This window comes from Centroberyx gerrardi, chromosome 5 (assembly GCF_048128805.1).
Source record: "Centroberyx gerrardi isolate f3 chromosome 5, fCenGer3.hap1.cur.20231027, whole genome shotgun sequence".
NCBI classification, from domain to species: domain Eukaryota; kingdom Metazoa; phylum Chordata; class Actinopteri; order Beryciformes; family Berycidae; genus Centroberyx; species Centroberyx gerrardi.
The window spans coordinates 35,675,771-35,694,302 of NC_136001.1; the positions used below are offsets into that span (position 1 = coordinate 35,675,771).

General features: G+C 45.6%; 2 protein-coding genes across 3 annotated transcripts; both read left to right on the forward strand.

Annotated features, from left to right (window-relative positions):
• On the forward strand, positions 1–1,885 carry LOC139911874 (E3 ubiquitin-protein ligase TRIM39-like). Of its 2 annotated transcripts, XM_078283674.1 has the most exons (2): positions 1–445; positions 515–1,885. In XM_078283674.1, exons 1-2 carry the CDS (start codon positions 277–279, stop codon positions 1,792–1,794), a joined length of 1,449 nt encoding a protein of 482 aa, XP_078139800.1. In that variant the 5' UTR covers positions 1–276; the 3' UTR covers positions 1,795–1,885. The 2 variants fall into 2 exon arrangements, with proteins under 2 accessions (XP_078139800.1, XP_071755578.2); XM_071899477.2 differs by having other exon boundaries at positions 1–1,885.
• Positions 1,886–11,264: 9,379 nt separating this feature from the next.
• LOC139911875 (V-type proton ATPase subunit S1-like) lies at positions 11,265–17,761 on the forward strand. The gene is made up of 8 exons (XM_078283626.1): positions 11,265–11,321; positions 11,568–11,660; positions 13,161–13,309; positions 14,224–14,274; positions 15,118–15,355; positions 16,961–17,195; positions 17,306–17,402; positions 17,662–17,761. The coding sequence occupies exons 1-8, from the start codon at positions 11,265–11,267 to the stop codon at positions 17,759–17,761; spliced, it is 1,020 nt and encodes a 339-aa protein (XP_078139752.1).
• The last annotated feature ends 771 nt before the right edge of the window (positions 17,762–18,532 follow it).

Genomic DNA, 18,532 nt, shown 5'->3' on the forward strand with positions numbered 1-18,532 from the left:
ACAGACGATAAGATTCACCTTCAGACCAAACCCACGACTTCCACTGAGGGAGGACAGCTACAGGAGGGAATACTGGGAATACTGGGAATACTGCCATTTCAACCTGCTGCTGACTCCACACACTGAATGTGAGTTTTAGAAGAACCACGACTCAAAGTGAAAATAACTTTCAGGGAACTTTCAGGGAATTTCTAGAGGAGGGAGTGGTATCACAACTGACTGACTTCCTGTTTGAGCTGTCTGCCTGGTGTGTTTTAAACTTCACTCAGAGAGAAAATGGCTTCTAGATCAGAGGAGGATCTCTCCTGTCCCGTCTGCCATGACATCTTTAAAGATCCTGTCCTCCTGTCATGTAGCCACAGCTTCTGTAAAGCCTGTCTGCAGAGCTGGTGGACAGAGAAACAAATACATGAGTGTCCAGTTTGTAAGAGAAGATCTTCAAGGAGTAAACCACCTATTAACTTGGCATTAAAGAACCTGTGTGAGGCTTTCTTACTGGAGAGAGATCAGAGAGCTTCAGCAGAGTCTGAGCTTCTCTGCAGTCTGCACTCTGAGAAACTCAAGCTCTTCTGTCTGAACCATCAGCAGCCAGTGTGTGTTGTCTATCGAGATTCAGAAAAACACACCAACCACAGATTCAGACCCATCGATGAAGCTGCACGGCATCACAAGGAGGAACTCCAGAAATCACTGAAGCCCTTACAGGAGAAACTGAAGCTCTTTAATCAAGTTAAAGGAAACTGTGATCAAACAGCAGAACACATTAAGGTCCAGGCCCGACGCACAGAGAGGAAGATTAAGGAGGATTTTAAGAAGCTTCACCAGTTTCTACAAGAGGAAGAGGAGGCCAGGATCGCTGCACTGAGGGAGGAAGAGGAGCAGAGGAGTCAGATGATGAAGGAGAAGATCGAGGGTCTGAGCAGAGAGATAGCAGCTCTTTCAGACACAGTCAGAGCCATAGAGAAGGAGCTGAGAGCTGAAGACGTCTCGTTCCTGCAGAACTACAAGGCTACAGTGGAAAGAGTCCAGCGCCCCCTGCTGGAGGATCCACAGCTGGTCTCAGGAGCTCTGATAGACGAGGCCAAACACCTGGGCAACCTGAGCTTCACAGTCTGGGACAAGATGAAGGAGATGGTCTCCTACACTCCTGTGATTCTGGACCCCAACACTGCCAATCCAGAACTCATCCTGTCTGAAGATCTGACCAGTGTGAGATATGTAAAAAGACAGAAGCTTCCTTACAATCCAGAGAGGTTTGACTACTGCCGCTCTGTCCTGGGATCTGAGGGCTTTAACTCAGGAACTCACAGCTGGGATGTTGAGGTTGGAGAAAATACAGGCTGGGAACTGGGTGTGTTAGCAGAGTCTGTCCAGAGGAAGAGACGCATACAGTCTGGATTATGGAAAATAGGGTTCTATGATGGTAAATACACAGTACGCTCCTCATCAGATCCAGGCACTGTTCTCCCAGTGAAGAAGAAGCTCCAGAGGATCAGACTGCATCTGGACTGGAACAGAGGAAAACTGTCATTCTCTGATCCTGATACTAACACACACATACACACCTTCACACACACTTTCACTGACAGGCTGTTTCCATTCACTGACACTTGGGATAAACTCCCTCTGAAGATTTTACCAGTGAAGCTCTCTGTTACCGTGGAACAGCACAGACACGAAGAAGATGATGATTCTGATGATGATAGAGATAGGTATTATTATCATTATGATGATGGTGATGCTTATAGTGATGAAGATGATGACTTCATGTACCTAAGCCATCTGTCTGATTAAGGGGAACACCACTCATTTTAAGGATTCATTATATAACCATATCTCTAATCTGTGATGTCATCAAGATGTGCCCATGTCGTCCTCATGATATAGCCGTCATGGTGACATCTATAAAGACAGCAATATACTTAGTAGTATAGTAGTATAGTAAAACTCTGTACACTCATTAGCCTTGTCTTGGTCAAGCAGTTTCATACTTTCCGCCCCGAATTCCTCACAGTCTGTCTTTGTTCTAGTGTGAGAAGTTATCTCTGTCTCGAGGTCAGGAGGTCAGGAGGTCAGGAGGTCAGGAGGTCAGGAGGTCAGGAGGTCAGGCGATGCTCTTGTTTGTTTGACTGACTACACAAGAAGAGCAGCAGTTCTATAAGAAGTCTGAGTTTCCTCGACTGCATCACCCCAAACTTGACAAGCTCTACTTTGTTCAACTGAATTTTCTCTTTATTTAGACTGCAGGTAAAACTTCCTCCTTCATCCTTATTTGGTTCTTCATTTTTAGTGTTAAATTGTATTTTATCTTCCTTTATTCCAAGTTCTCAGAGTTTCTCTCCACTGTAACTAGTCTCCTCTTTGTAGTTAAATCATTTAAACTCCAGCAGATTCTGGACTGACTCTAATGTTTACAGCAACAGAGCTCTGTATGGCTCAGCTGGACTCTTCATTTCCAAAACGCTTTCTATCCATTTGGGAAAATAAATCAGAACCTCAGAATTTGTCATTCAACATCTCCAACATACAGACAATATTGTCTGTAAAACTTTTCATTTTGTCAACCAAGGACTTCAGTTAGTGTCCTTTAAAAAGTAACATCATCATTTTAATTCTGCACTATCAATCATTTTGTCAGAGCAGGTGTCACTTTGTTAAATGGTGGAAATCTCATTTTGGATTTGGACTTCATGTAATGTCTACTCATGCACTCTATGTCACTACATAAGACAATCAACTAAATGCTTAAAATGTAAAATGTAAATTACTGATTATGTATGTTAGCATTGTAATTGTAACATTGTAATTGATTATTTATTTATTATTTTCAATTACTTTGGAAAAACTTTGCCTCTAAAGCCAATAAAGAATTAAGTTGAAAGGGAAATTTGTTCACATTTACTAATTTCAGCAGCGTTGTCATCATATCTAGGTTCTGCTGACTAAGAGATACTGAGCATGTGCTGAAACAGCAGGACTTAACGAGACGATCTGCTGATCGTTCCTCGTTAGAATGGGTTCCTCTGTCTGTTGAGCACATGATGCCACATGATAGTTCTCTGTTGGTGATTCTGTGTTGACCACCAACACTAGATGGCAGTGTTGTTCTTTGTTAGTAATAATTACTTGCATAATAAGTAGTAGTGCTACATTCTCTGAAACTCATGTTCTGGATATTTCAGTGATATCTTTATAATACCCCCCTTTTCACAAACATGGCTGCCGTACACTCTATACCACAGGGTATAGCTCGGTTCTCCGCATTGTCTGTGATCACTTATTTTGTTTCAACATAATGTTTAACACCATACAGGTCATGATCATCCACACTTACAACACTGATTGGCTTGTAATGACTCAATGGGTTGGACAATTTTTCTGATACTGCAACCCATGAAAGGTTTTAAACTCTAATAGAGCTCCCCATTAATCGATTACATCATCTTGAGAGTATTGACAGTATTATTCATTAGTTTAGTGAAGACTGATGAACGTTTAACACTCAAGTCATCGGACCAGGTGCAGCTGGACATTTTGATGTACTCACTGTACGCTCAGTTTTTGAAATATCGTTACAATTGTTGATATTTTTACTAATGAAGGTATGACAATTTCAGAAATCAGAATTTTTTCCCAGCAACTTACAGTCTAGGAGGACAATGCTACAGGAAAAACTCAGTTTGTTTTTATTATAAACAGAGGGAGGTGACTTCAGAACTGGTGGCACGTAACATGTTCAAAGGATTTATCTCACTTTAGCTGAAATTGCAGCTCTCTAGGCCAACATTTTTTTTTTTTTTTTCTAATTCTATGTTTGGAAGGCGCCGCCTTTGGACTAATCATTGTTATAAGTACGTTGTGTACCTAATGAGTTTTTAAGCTCTTGCTTTAACAAGCGCAACAGGAATTAGCAAAAACATATTTGAACCCTTAATAAACAGAACAAAAAATTGAGTCTATTTGACAATATATATTTTTTTATCATTATGCAATTTCCTGTATAATTCCTTCTCATTTCTGTAAACTGCAGTACACATGCTGTTCAACATGATGTATTATATTAGTGAAAGCAGCAGTTTTAATGTATTGTACAGCAGGAGCTTCTGACTGGAAACACATCGCAGGGTTTAGATTTTTCATGGCAGTAATAAATTATTCAGTTTCAATTTGTTTGGGGCTTCCGATTAGGAGTGTGTCTGTGTGTGGTGTGTGTGCGTGTGTGTGTGTATGTGTGTGTGTGTGAGAGAGAGAGAGAGAGAGAAACTCGAACAAGGGGAAAGCTCTTAAATCAGTGGGCGTGGCTATCCCACTTCCTCCCTCCCCTCTCCTGATTGGCTGATTCACCAGTCCGTCAGAAAGGCTTAGGCATGTGGGGGGGGGGGGGGGGGGCAGATTATGAGAGAGAGAGGGATTGATAGAGAGAGAGAGACAAAGGGACTGACAGAGAGAAAGTGAGGAAGAGCAGCACTGATAGAGAGAGAGAAGGATTGACAGAGAAAAAAGAGAGCAGCATTGAAAGAAAGACAGAGAGAGCATGAGAAAGTGAGATACTGACAGAGAGAGAGTGTGTGTGTGTGTGTGTGTGAGCGCATGTATGGTTGTGTTGGCATCGTCTGGTCGCCGTAGCGATGGCTTCACTGTGGAAACGCTGCTGCCGCCTCCTCCTCCTCCTCCTCGCTCTCCTCCTCCGTCTGCAGCCGTCTACCTGCCTCGACCGAGAGCCTGCTGACAGGTAGGTAGAGAGAGAGAGAGAGACAGAGAGGGAGGGAGAGAGAGAGAGATCATCTTTTACCTTGATGCTTTGGCAATATTGGTACAATGAGAGGGGGAGAGATAGAAAGAGACACAGAAATATATTGCTCTTTCCTTTGTTGCCAATAAAACACAGTGAAGAGAAGTGAATTGAATTTAACTGAGAGAGAGAGAGAGAGAGAGAGAGAGAGAGAATAGTAAACAGGAGGAGGAGAAGAAGACAGGGGGATGCAGAAAGGAGGTGTGATGATGGTTTACTGCCAGGACATTGAAAGACTATTGGAACAGAGGGAGAGAGAGAGAGAGAGAGAGAGAGAGCTTCATGAAATTAATTCAGCAGAGAAGAGATGAAAATCACACAGATATTAGTTGTAGTATAGACCAGAATGAAAAGTATTTCTTCTGTTTGTGATATTTCTGTTTGGGGTTTTTTTTGGAATATTTTATTTTGGTTTTTCAAATTTAACAAGACAATACTAAACAGTAGCAAACATTCAGACAAAAAATGTGAACAAAACAAAAAGAAGACCAAAAAAAAAAAGGAAAAACGAGTGAGAGAAAAGAATCATATCGATATTTCGAAGTTTGGTAGAGCGTGTCCACTTCTGCGTTGGATGTTGTTTTGTAATATTGCTTGGAAGAAGGGGGAAGCCGCACACTCGTGACTCATGATGCGATTTTAGTTTTATTTTATATCACGAGTCAGCGTTTGGGCACATGCAGAAACGTGCAGGAGTCAGCAGCACTGGAAGCACCTCGGCTCTTCTCATGTTAGCAGCGGCTGCATCGGTACGGAAAGCCGCTGGGGAAAAACACACGCTGCAGAAGACTTGTCGACACGGTCATTTATTACCTCGAGACACGATTACAAAAACACTCGTCAAAGAGGCACTTCTGCCCGTTCCCGACAATGGGAAACAATTTGTTGATGATGCCGATGTACGGAAAATTTGTGCTCCTTGCATGTCTAATCTGAAGGGTTAGGGTGGAAATTAGCGTCAAATTATGTCATCTACAGACTTCTAGCAATTTTTTTTGAGCAGCCAAAAGCTACTTGGAGTTGGCAGCAGCGGCTCTGTGACCTCTGACCTCTGCAGGACCGACAGCTCACCTCCTACTACACAGCCTGCAGCGGGGGAAAAAGCCACCAACACATTAACCTCAACACAGAGAGAACAGGAACACATTTATACACTTTATATACAGGGGAAGTCGACAGACACATTCACACTGGAACTGACCAGAACACGCTTTTAACTAATTTAATTTACCACCGAAACCCATTGGTGGGCAGATCACAGAACAACAACTGATTAGATTTTTGGAGTTGATCTGGATCTGGGATTTCCAACATTAGATGATCATTGTTTTCTAGTCAAAACTATCAAAGCAACTGAAGCCCAAGGCCAAGAAATCAGTTTAATTTAATAAAGCTGAAGTGACAGGAGTGATGTGTTTGGGTGGAGAATATGCTCGGCGTTGGTGGAGGTTTTTCTGGTTTGGTCAGTGTGATAAATGATCAGGGAACGCAGAGGGAACGCCGCCGCTCCTGGTGTGTGTTAGTTAGTTTTAGATTTTGCTTCCTCATAAATTTCTGGTGGTTTTTGCTTGACCTTTGCTCCCCATAATAATGTTAAAAAAACAACAACTCATTAGAGTCAGGTCTCACAGCTGCAGACGTCAGCTGGCTCAGAGGCTAATCCGGTCTGGTCAAGCGGAGCGGTGAGACCTCCCGTGACCTTGGTAATCTTTGTCTCCTGTCAGGATCAGTTCTGTCGGTTAACAGCGTCTCATTGGATAAACTCTAACCGTGGTTAAGGCCAATTGGATAAACTTGATCAGTTAGCCTCTTCTTCCCTGCCGCCCCCGCCAACTGGCTCCATCATTACAATCACAGGTCGCACTGCCGAGCTTTGTTCAAACCCACAGAACTTTATTTTAAATTCTAGTCAAGATAACAAGTTTTCCAAAGACACCAAACATGTCAGGCTGAATTACAGGGAAACATGTATAAAATTATGTATAAACATCTAGATTTTATCCATTTGATGTAATGGTGCAGCCATAAAAACATGGCGTCTTGAATATTTCATTCAATATAAGCAGCTAGAGCTTCAACAAAGAGTTGGAACAGCAGATACAGAATATGGATGTGATGTTGTTGTACAGTTAGGAAAAAAAAAATCTAACTTTGAAGCTACTTAAGGGGAAATTTAAGGGTAAAGTCAGGTAAAAACAAAAAAAAGAAAAATGGTTGTATACTCAAAAACAACAAATTTGAGAGAAATTTGAGAACAAACATAAGAAAAGGAGAATAGCCGTGTCATTTAGAGTTTAAGCCCATTTACTTCTGTCTGTGTCTAGTTTACATTCCAGCCAATCATTTCAAATGCAAACCAGAATGTGTTTTACTGTCATTTTGTAAAATTGTAAATTTTTTGCAAACGGTAGATGACTTCACATAGTGTGTGTTGAGGCGGAGAAGCTGGCAGATGGCGGGTGGAGATCTGTATTAACCCAGTGTGTGTTGTGTTGTTGCCAGGCTGATGTGACCTGCTGCTTCTCTAATCTGACTTCTGACACGCTTAACTCTCAGATTACCGCTCTGTTTCTACTGTAGCCCCACCAGGCCCTCTGTAGCCCCCACCAGGCCCTCTGTAGCCCCACCAGGCCCTCTGTAGCCCCCACCAGGCCCTCTGTAGCCCCCACCAGGCCCTCTGTAGCCCCCACCAGGCCCTCTGTAGCCCCACCAGGCCCTCTGTAGCCCCCACCAGGCCCTCTGTAGCCCCACCAGGCCCTCTGTAGCCCCCACCAGGCCCTCTGTAGCCCCCACCAGGCCCTCTGTAGCCCCCGACAGGCTGATCAGTGTGTTCAGTGTGATCAGTGTGATCAGTGTGTTCAGTGTGATCAGTGTGTTCAGTGTGTTCAGTGTGTTCAGTGTGATCAGTGTGTTCAGTGTGATCAGTGTGTTCAGTGTGATCAGTGTGATCAGTGTGTTCAGTGTGATCAGTGTGATCAGTGTGTTCAGTGTGATCAGTGTGATCAGTGTGATCAGTGTGATCAGTGTGTTCAGTGTGTTCAGTGTGATCAGTGTGTTCAGTGTGATCAGTGTGTTCAGTGTGATCAGTGTGTTCAGTGTGTTCAGTGTGTTCAGTGTGATCAGTGTGTTCAGTGTGATCAGTGTGTTCAGTGTGATCAGTGTGATCAGTGTGTTCAGTGTGATCAGTGTGATCAGTGTGTTCAGTGTGTTCAGTGTGTTCAGTGTGATCAGTGTGATCAGTGTGATCAGTGTGTTCAGTGTGTTCAGTGTGTTACAGATGGGGTTTCTCTGTATCTAGGCCACTGCAGGCTTTACCAACAGTCAAAAAAAATCAGCAGCCCCCCCCCCCCTTTCTCTCCTAAAACGTTATTTCACTGATTTTACGTTTCTCAAACTGTAAACCAATGTTTAGACTGGGCATGACGAGGTTTGTGATAAGTTATAATTGCTATAATGTGAGTTGAAAACATACAAATGAGTTGAGGGAGTTATTAATGTAGGAGACCCCATCGACCCCCCCTGAACACCCCCTTCATTTTGACTGATTACTTTCTGATATAATGAAAAATTCAGCACACTTCCCATTAATGACTCACTAATAACCCTGTAACCTATGCAAAGGCATAAAAAAAAAACCCTTAATTAATCCCTTAATTATAATAAATCCCTTAAAAACCCATGATACAAACCTGTACTTTTTTGTGAGAAAGTGAGTGTGTTTCATTATTTTCCATCCCCCTTTTCTGTTCAGCAGCAGCTAGCGAACCACACTGTCTGACTGGAGAATGGAGGAGAAATGTTAATTCTCACAGTGAGCCAGTTCCCCTTTATCACCCGGCTGCACGCATACAGCAAGACAGACATCCAGCTGGGCAGCAGGTGGCGCTCCAGGGACATGTTGCATATACCCATGATAACACCACAAAAATAACATTAAAGGTCCCATATCATGTAAAGCAGGACTCCCTCTCCTCTGTGATGATAAAGGAGTTGGATGTGTATCTAAACATGGTGAAAGTATCAAAACTAAATCCACACAATCCATATTAGAAAAGCGAGCCTCTAAACGAGCCGTTTGGACTTCCGTAACTTTGTGGCGTCACAAAGGTTCGCTCATTATCATTTCTGTAAGAAATAATAGACTAACAAAGTGTTTTTTTCAAAGCGGTTGAGCGGTCGTCATCGTTTATTACCGGAGAGTTTTCCCTACCTGTAGCCGCCGGGCCGCGGCGTCTCACGTTTCGCTCTCGAAACGGTTAGCCAATCGGAACGGAGGGTCGTTAATATTAATGAGCCTTAAAGACACGGAGACAGAAACGGCCTGTTCTTGGTAAGGCTCAGAGAGATGCTGGGAAATGAACGTGGAGAAATGGATTGAGAGTGTTTTTGGTTCATGACACCACACACACAGCTCTGAATGGACAGAAAGACACAAAATAAAACTGGGAAGTGGAGAATATGGAGCTTTAAGAATATATAATGGGACACAAACTCATGACGACATTGATGACGTCTTCTTGTAGGGAGACTCGCCGCTCGTAATCTGAACGTACCATTAGAGTTCCATTCCCATGCTGAAAATACACAGCACTTATGATAACTGTGGTATATCGACCTGTCTGTCTGTCTGTCTGTCTGTCCGTCTGTCCGTCTGTCTGTCTGTCTGTCTGTCTGTCTGTCCGTCTGTCTGTAATGGCGTGTTATTTTTTACAGTGTGCAGCTGCTGACGGGAAAGTAGAGAGAGAGAAGCTAAAAAAATCTCTTCTTGGCTCAGAGCCGCTCCATCCTTAATGACCTGTGTGTGTGTCTCTTTATGATTGTGCAATCAATACAATCCCACAATCCTCTGCTCTAACCCCCTACACAATACACAATACACACACACACACACACACTCAATAGTGAACTCCCAAATGTCTTGTTACATGGCTAGAGGGCTTTCAGGTGATCTACAGCCACACCACAACAAGCTGACTCAGCTGCTCTCTGCTTCTAGCTGCTTGCTACAGATTTACACTTTATTAACTAACACACAGTTCTACAGATTTACACTTTATTAACTAACACACAGTTCTACAGATTTACACTTTATTAACTAACACACAGTTCTACATGTTCCTCCATCATGGCTGACACACCTGGCTGGCAGCAGATTTGTTATGCAACTGTAAAGCCTCTATTGAACCTGTAACCCAGCTCGCCCTCCCTGTCCGGCTCCACGGGCTCAGGGTTTATATCAAAATTGAATGTGTTGTATGTTATTATCTAAAAACAATCAGGCCGGCTGTCTGGAGTTAAGCTGCTTTCTGACATTAAATCTTCGTCCTTTATTCTACGAGAGTGTTATTTCATTCTCTCAGTAATCTTACATCCTGCATGTCTGGGTCAGAGTGGGTCCTCTCAACAACAATACATCTCTGTGCCAAAGTGATCACCGTGTCTGTCACGGTCAAGATGTAACCCACCGGGTGAACAGCTGGGTCAGTGGACCCAGATGCATTCTGGGTACTCTACCAGTTCATCACCTGTGATGCACGTCATCCCTGCTTTCTATCCTCTCTCACACATTCTGCCCTTTCTGTATGTATACAGTATGTGTGTATATATATATATATATATATATGTATACTATTATTTTCGTACTGCATATATTTTCATGTTTTCTGTACTTTGATATTGTAAATATTTTCATAATTTCTTTGACTCAGTATTGTCACTCCCTGCATACAGCTGTATAGATCATATGTATGTCCTGTGTGTTGCTGGGTCTCACTGGCAGCTGTGCAGTAGGACCCGCAGTCTGCTGCCTTGCTCAGAGGCTCGGCGGCAGCAGGATGTTTCTCATTCGCCAGGTTTTCCCGGTTGAACTCCGACGTTTCATTTAAATAACGAATGGGTCTGTGACGTGTTCTTGGTGAATGTGACAGAGTCTGCAGGTCAGACAGCTGAACATGACTGTCCATTTAAACCAATCTGAGGCAGGAGGGACAGTCCACTAATGCTAATGCTAATGCTAATAAAACAACAATAAGTGTAATAGTGATAAAGTTTTATCCATGTGTCACTTTTCTAAAAAACAGTTTACAAAGTGCTTGACAAAAACAATGCATAAAAACAAGGAATGGTAAAATATATAAAGGTGTAAATAAAAGTTGGGAAACCCATTCAGAAGAAAAACAATGGTTTAGAGATAATATAATAAAATAAAAAACAAATAAGATAAAAACAGAAGACACACAAGATTAAAAGTTCATTTCACTCGTTTATTGATCCTCCTCTCATTTCTGTTTACAGTGTTGCTGTCTCTCCAGTCCATGGTGAGTCTATCTCTCTCTCTCTCTCTCTCTCTCTCTCTCTCTCTCTCTCTCTGCCAATTCAATTCAATTCAATGGTGCTTTATAGCTGTCTTGTCTACTTCTGTCCAGGTCTCTCTCTCTCTCCAGATGAAGGGATAGAGCAGGGTGATGGAGGGATGAGGAGGGAGGAGGGTTTTCTACCTGCTGACCATCCGTTCAGACGACTGCTGCAGGTAAACTTCACTCAGCAGCCGTCATTCCAGTCATCAGACAGACAGACAGACAGGACTGCCTGTCTGTCTGTCTGTCTGTCTGTCTGTCTGTCTGTCTGTCTGTCTGCAGGATTTCTCAAAAAGTTTACAGAAATGTGTTCAGAAATATGTTCCAGTTCATGTGCAGAGATATGAGGAACACCACTGCTAAGATTATTATTCTCACTCTCTCTCTCCCCCCCCCCCCCCTCTCTCTCTCTCTCTCAGCCTTATGGCTGGCCTCCTCTCCATTCTCCAGACAGATGGAGGAGGAAGTTGCTTCAGACGGCCGGAGCTGCAGTTCCCTTCCCTCCCCTGCAGGTGGCGTACTGCGGGGCGCCGTCTCCCCCGTCCGACCGACACACACACACACACACACACACACACACACACACACTCAATAGTGAACTCCCAAATGTCTTGTTACATGGCTAGAGGGCTTTCCGGTGATCTACAGCCACACCACAACAAGCTGACTCAGTCCCGCTCCCCCGTCCGCCCGCTCCCCCATCCGCCCGTCCGCCCGCTCCCCCGTCCGCCCGTCCGCCCGCTCCCCCGTCCGCCCGTCCGCCCGCTCCCCCGTCCGCCCGTCCGCCCGCTCCCCCGTCCGCCCGTCCGCCCGCTCCCCCGTCCGCCCGCTCCCCCGTCCGACCGTTCCCCCGTCCGCCCGCTCCCCCGCCCGCTCCCCCCGCTCCCCCGTCCGACCGTTCCCCCGTCCGCCCGTCCGCCCGCTCCCCCGTCCGCCCGTCCGCCCGCTCCCCCGTCCGACCGCTCCCCCGTCCGACCGCTCCCCCGTCCGCCCGTCCGCTCCCCCGTCCGACCGCTCCCCCGTCCGACCGCTCCCACGTCCGACCGCTCCCCCGTCCGACCGCCCGCTCCCCCGTCCGACCGACCGTTCCCCCGTCCGACCGCTCCCCCGTCCGACCGACCGCTCCCACGTCTGAGCGCCCGCTCCCCCGTCCGACCGACCGCTCCCCCGTCCGACCGCCCGCTCCCCCGTCCGACCGACCGCTCCCCCGTCCGCCCGCTCCCCCGTCCGACCGACCGCTCCCCCGTCCGCCCGCTCCCCCGTCCGACCGCCCGCTCCCCCGTCCGACCGACCGCTCCCCCGTCCGACCGTTCCCCCGTCCGACCGCTCCCCCGTCCGACCGCTCCCCCGTCCGACCGCTCCCCCGTCCGACCGCTCCCCTCCACACGCTTAAAACATCCTTCTGCTTATTTTCCCCCTGGGCCTTATTACCTTATTACCTAATTACCTTATTACCTTAGTTTTTGCCATCATGACGATTGATTCATTCATCACTTGCTTTACTGTAGAGCTTGATGTAGCTGCAGTTAGCTGGGGGCCGCTGTCCCACACACACACACACACACACACACACACACACACACACACACGGCCAGCATAATCTCCAACAGTTGAACCCAAAATGTGATTAAAACGGTAACTCACACTGCAGTGGGACCTTCCTGCATCCGATTTCTGATTACCCATTGGCTGAAACTTGTGTATATCGCAGTATCAGACTAGAATGATGTAATTTTAACTGCTCTGATGCTGCGTTCGATGCATGTCAGATGTTCTGTAAAGACGACTCGCCGGCTGGGGAAGAGGCGTTCACAGTTGTATATGTGGGAATTTTTTGCGGCTCTGTTATCTCCCGCCTGGAGTCACGAATTTAGGAAGCATGTCGACACAAGCACTAAAGACTAGCAGGGAATCGTCAGTCGTCAGTCCAAGGTATTAAATATGAAAATGATCAGTTAAATCCATACTAATAGAAACAACACTAATGTCTCCCCCCCCCCCCCCCCCCCCAGGTGTTGTCCAATGGGAAGCCCTGCATCCTGTTCCGGGTCAGGAAGCTGTGGATCCGCTACCTGAGCCAGAAGCAGCTGGACCTGAGCCGGGCCGCCTCCGCTCCGCACCTCGACACCAGAGGCTCCGTCTGCAGCAAGGACCGGGCCACGTACGACCTGTCTGTCTGACTGCCTGTCTGTCTGACTGTCTGACTGACTGACTGACTAACTGTCTGTCTGCCTGTCTGTCTGACTGTCTGTCTGACTGACTAACTGACTGTCTGACTGACTGTCTGACTGACTGACTAACTGACTGTCTGACTGACTGACTGACTAACTGTCTGTCTGCCTGTCTGTCTGACTGTCTGTCTGACTGACTAACTGACTGTCTGACTGACTGACTGACTAACTGTCTGTCTGCCTGTCTGTCTGACTGACTGTCTGACTGACTAACTGACTGTCTGACTGACTGTCTGACTGACTGACTGACTGACTGTCTGACTGACTGACTGACTGTCTGACTGACTAACTGACTGTCTGACTGACTAACTGACTGTCTGACTGACTAACTGACTGTCTGACTGACTGACTAACTGACTGACTGTCTGACTGACTAACTGACTGTCTGACTGACTGACTAACTGACTGTCTGTCTGTCTGACTGACTAACTGACTGTCTGACTGACTAACTGACTGTCTGTCTGTCTGACTGTCTGTCTGACTGTCTGACTGTCACTGACAGTTTGTATAAACTGGAAGTTATCGGTAGTGAAATGATTTATGACCCGTCTCTTCTTTTATCTGATTGGCTAAGCAACCAACGGTGCCGCTGTTTTATATATTATATTTTAACCTTTTTCTCTTAGTGCGACATGCCTAAAAACTTCTTGGAATGTGCAAGGCAAAGCGCACAGACTAGCAGCAGGCGCGAATACAGGAATACAGTGGATTTCAAGAGGATTCAGTATGATCAGGCCCTGAACCAAGCATCAGGCTGGCTGACTGTGAGATGTCATGTTTTATCATTCTGTCTCACTCTCTGTCTGTCTGTCTGACTGACTGTCTGTCTGTCTGTCTTCGCCAGGCTGGTCATGAGGTTTGGAGACGTGGAAGATTTGAGGGGCCTGTCCATAAGGTTCGACATGTCGTCTGTCTGCCTGCCAGCTAAGATATAATTACTTTTTAATGATAATATAATCAGTATAATGCAATGGTGTGTAACATAGAGACAGTGAATTAGATGCCATCTACCTTTCTGTCTTTCTCTGTGTATTTCTGTCTGCGTACAGCTTCTATTTACATTATTCTATTTAAAACATTTCTGCTGTTCTCCAAAATAAATCTTTCAACCAATAGCTATCGTTCTCTGTGGTTCCGTTAGGCCCCGCCTCCTGTCAATCACAGCCCAGTCAAGTCTCTTCTTTACTGGGAGGAACTCGTAATATTTAGAGTTTAGAGTTTGTTTCAGAATATTTACTTTGAATAACAACTGAGACGAAGGAAAAATATCAAATATCTGCTAATGTGATAAAAGCTGGAGAACCATCTGCAGTGATGGAGAACAGGAAGGGAACGGCGTTACTTTTAATGAAAAAACGGCGCTGGCAGTTGGGAAACAAACGCAGCCTAATACTTCTTTTGTTGATTCGCCAACACTGTCAAATAAATAGACCAACTTCTATTAGCTAACATGTTAGCTAGCTTAAAGGTAAACCCTATTAGCTTTCTGGCCGACTCTTCTTCTTCTTTGGTAAGACATGATCACATTGCATTGTGGTATACAGGAGAAACTGTAGGGTACACTGTCTGTTCACTACAGTTTGCAGTGCATTGTGGGCATTTTATAGTGAACTGTATAGTGAATCAAATTAACCGTTTAGAATTCGGACACAATACAAAATGGCGGACACACAATATAGTCCACCATCTCTGAAACAGGGAACGGTCTGCAACAGCTTTTGTCTCCTCTGCTGTCCAGACTGCAGCTGTCCAGTAGTTTCTACGAGTCTTCGGGTCAGCGCTGGTTCTCGGTGGACGGCGTCTCTCTGCTCTACAACGTTTCTGAAGAGGCTGCGTTCAACGCCAGCGAGCTGTTCGCTCCCTCCTCCTCCTCCTACCACTGCCTGCACGTCAGCAGCCTGCAGCGCCGCAGCGGCCTGCTGCAGCCCAGCAGCGAGCGCGCCCGCCGCTGGACCGTCAGCTTCACCGACTTCCAGGTACCTGTCTGTCTGTCTGTCTGTCTGTCTGTCTGCCTGTCTGTCTGTCTGCCTGTCTGTCTGTCTGTCTGTCTGTCTGTCTGTCTGTCTGCCTGGTTGTCTACCTGTCCCATGATGGTCTAACACACCAACATGGCCCTGACACACCAATGTCGGGCCGTCGGTAAGCGTCGCTGTCCCTAGTTTTTGCGGTGTGTCCCGCACCGTTGGCACTAGTCGGACCCCCGTCGGCGGCTTTTCGGCCGATTGAGCGTGTTGAATCGGCGGCGGAGCCCGTCGGTGAGAGAGATCACTCTGATTGCCACGATAAGAGAAACGGAAGTGAGGAAAGCAAGCGAACGACGAAGTCAAGAGGGCACACACAGAAGGCTCTTCTCCAAAGACCAAGGGCTGACAACACCAGTGCCATTTGCAACTTCTTATCAGACATATTCTCGATTAGAAGTAGCGAAACCGTCTGTGATGAGCGAGAGTGGTGTGAAAATGGTAAGCAAATGCTGCTTTGTTTACGGTTTGTATATCCGCAGTCCTAGGTCGTCCGGTTTCCCTTTTTGAATGACGAATACAGACTACCACCACCTGCTGGTATGGAGAGTTATTTCCCCTCACGCAGGCGCAGAACGTATGTGCTAGTTGGCCGTTGGCTGTAGTCTTTGCGGTGTGTTCAAGTGCAACAGTCGGCTTTCGTCGCCGCTGGTTCTTTGATGTCGGTTTGGTGTGTCAGGGCCTTAAGGCACAAACATACTTCAATTTTATTACCCAACACATATGCAAAGTTGTTGCGTTCCGAACAGAATTGTTCACATACTCGTCGGCGTAATTTTTGTCCGACTGAACGTTTAAAAGGTATATCCACCAGATGTCCACTAGGGGGCAGGAGAGGGTTCTGTTCTGTCAGCTTCTCTTCAAATGATTCTGCCATCTGTCCCAGAATCTGTCAAGTCACTGGGCATAAAACTGTGGTTACTGCCTCTACTGCCCCTGTGGTTTATGTGGGTGTTGCACCCTACGGACACGTAGCGTTAATTTTTGAGGACGTGCACAAAGAGCGCTCCGAACGACCGCAGGATACGCACAGGAGGCATCTTGCGTACGTGTAATTAAACTATGTTTGTGCCCTAAATGTTTCAGAGCCTTTTTCACCCTGACAAGCATAAAATTGTGGGGAAACAGTGATTACTTCTGAATTTCTCTGCATGAAAATGGTGAAACTTAAAGCTACTGAATATCGACACAAATATGTCCAAAAAATATCGGTATTGGTATCAGCCTTCAAAAATACTAATTGGTTGAACTCTTGCAAAGTATTGATTGTTGCTGCACACCAAGTCTCTAGAAAAAGTTCCTTTATTTTACATGAGATAAAAAGTTTACAAGCTCCTAAAACTTTTTATCTCATGTAACATAAAGGAACTTTTTCCTTTGTGTGGCAAGAATCGATACTTTGCAACAGCGGTTTTTCCTGCACTTGCCAGCAGCCTAAAAAAACATTGTTCCGTCGCGCGGGGATTTGTCATTTTTTAACTGTGTCGTTCTGTTGGTCGATCTCCTGTTACTTATTCTGTTCTCTCAATTCTTTCCAAAATGTTTCTGTTCCTCCCTCAGATTCAGGCGTTCGACGTTGCCTCTGGTAGGTTTTCGACGGCCAGCGACTGCGCCACCTTCCTGACGCCGGCCATCCTGATGGGCCTCGTCACCTCGCTCATCCTCCTGCTGGTGCTGGCCTACGCCCTGCACATGGTCATCCATCTGAAACACATCGAGCGCTACGACGAACGCAAGGCCGCCGTCTACTTACCCCGGAGCCCAGAGCGGCCTGAGCGCTGCTCCGTGGCCGACGGTACCGCCGCCGAGAAAAACACTTTGGAGTGTTATTAGCAAGATAAGTAGAGACGTTTACAGAATAAATACAGGAGTAGATGGTGCTGATGTTTGGTGATCTTGTGGAAGTTCGGCAGCTGGCTGCGAACTTCTGGTGCGCTGGTTCTTTCAGCTCGGAACTGGGATTGAACGACGTGCGGGAAGCTAGCAGCTTCCTGAGGTGCTGGTACGTGTTGACGTCTGTTTCCCTGTCAGTCTTACTCATAACCACAGTAACCGTGCAGAAAGCAGTCAGCACAGGTCAGTTCAGTTCATTTTGCACAACCAAATGTTGCTCAGCACGGGGATTACAGGAATTTCATTTTGGAGTTGGGATTGAACGACACGTTCGAACTGGAAAAGCGGCGTCCCACAGCGCTCGTTCCCTGTCAGACCGCTAAGCTGTTACTTCACACTACAGACTGAACTCTCCTCACCGGGACCAGTGTGCAGGTCTCCGTCTTCCTGCGGCTCGTCCCAGTCTACATCAAGGAAACTGTGAACGAGGAAGAGTCAGGTTGGTCAGAGCAGCGCACGAGAGCGTGAGCGTTCACTGGAGACAAACCATAAAACCTGCAGCATGTTTGTATTGCAGCAGATGGAAACACACTTTAGTTTTTGAAGCCTGAGTTTCAAATACGTTCTACTTTGGCAGTGACACCGACGATAATTTGTTATTTGGTTTACTAGCTGATGTTTTGGGTGTTTTCATAGTATATTTTGATTGGTAAATTTGTCAGTTCTTACTTTAATGTTAACCTCACTGGAGCTCATTCTGTCACATAACATTAAATGAATTAAAGAAAGAAAAATTGTAACGTTTATTTGGCCAGCTTGTTTTCACGCTCTCTCCAGGTAACGCTCGCGGCTCTGACCTACTAGGACTCACAGATTGTCACAGATTTTCCTCTTGACAAACACTAAAACATTACTTAAAATTAACAGCATAATGCACTATGCAATAAAACATTGTAATAATAAAAACATGTTTTTATATGAAAATGGAATCACTGTGTCCTGTAGTAGATTTGATATTAAATTCCCTATGGAGAAGTCGATTAATTAACGATTATTTTTCCAATTACTTGATTCATCATTTTGTCTATAAAATGTCTAAAATAAAGACAAATGTCCATCTCAGTTCAGAGTCCAAAGTGATTCTTCAGGTTTCTTCCTCAGTCTGACCAGCAGCCAAAAACACAAAGGATTCATTTAATAATGAGATGAAACAGAAAAGCAGAAAATCTGAGAAGCTGGAACCAGAAATTGTTTGGTATTTTTACTTAAAATGACTGAAATTTCTGTTGATCAACTAAT

Excerpts from the sequence above, each read along its gene's own strand:
- LOC139911874 (XM_071899477.2), top strand. The coding sequence starts at position 277 with ATGGCTTCTAGATCAGAGGAGGATCTCTCCTGTCCCGTCTGCCATGAC.
- LOC139911875 (XM_078283626.1), top strand. The coding sequence starts at position 11,265 with ATGAGGAGGGAGGAGGGTTTTCTACCTGCTGACCATCCGTTCAGACGA. Across the intron at positions 14,275-15,117 it reads TTGAGGGGCCTGTCCATAAG|ACTGCAGCTGTCCAGTAGTT; the intron begins GTTCGACATGTC and ends TCTGCTGTCCAG. Across the intron at positions 17,196-17,305 it reads GCGCTGCTCCGTGGCCGACG|TTCGGCAGCTGGCTGCGAAC; the intron begins GTACCGCCGCCG and ends ATCTTGTGGAAG.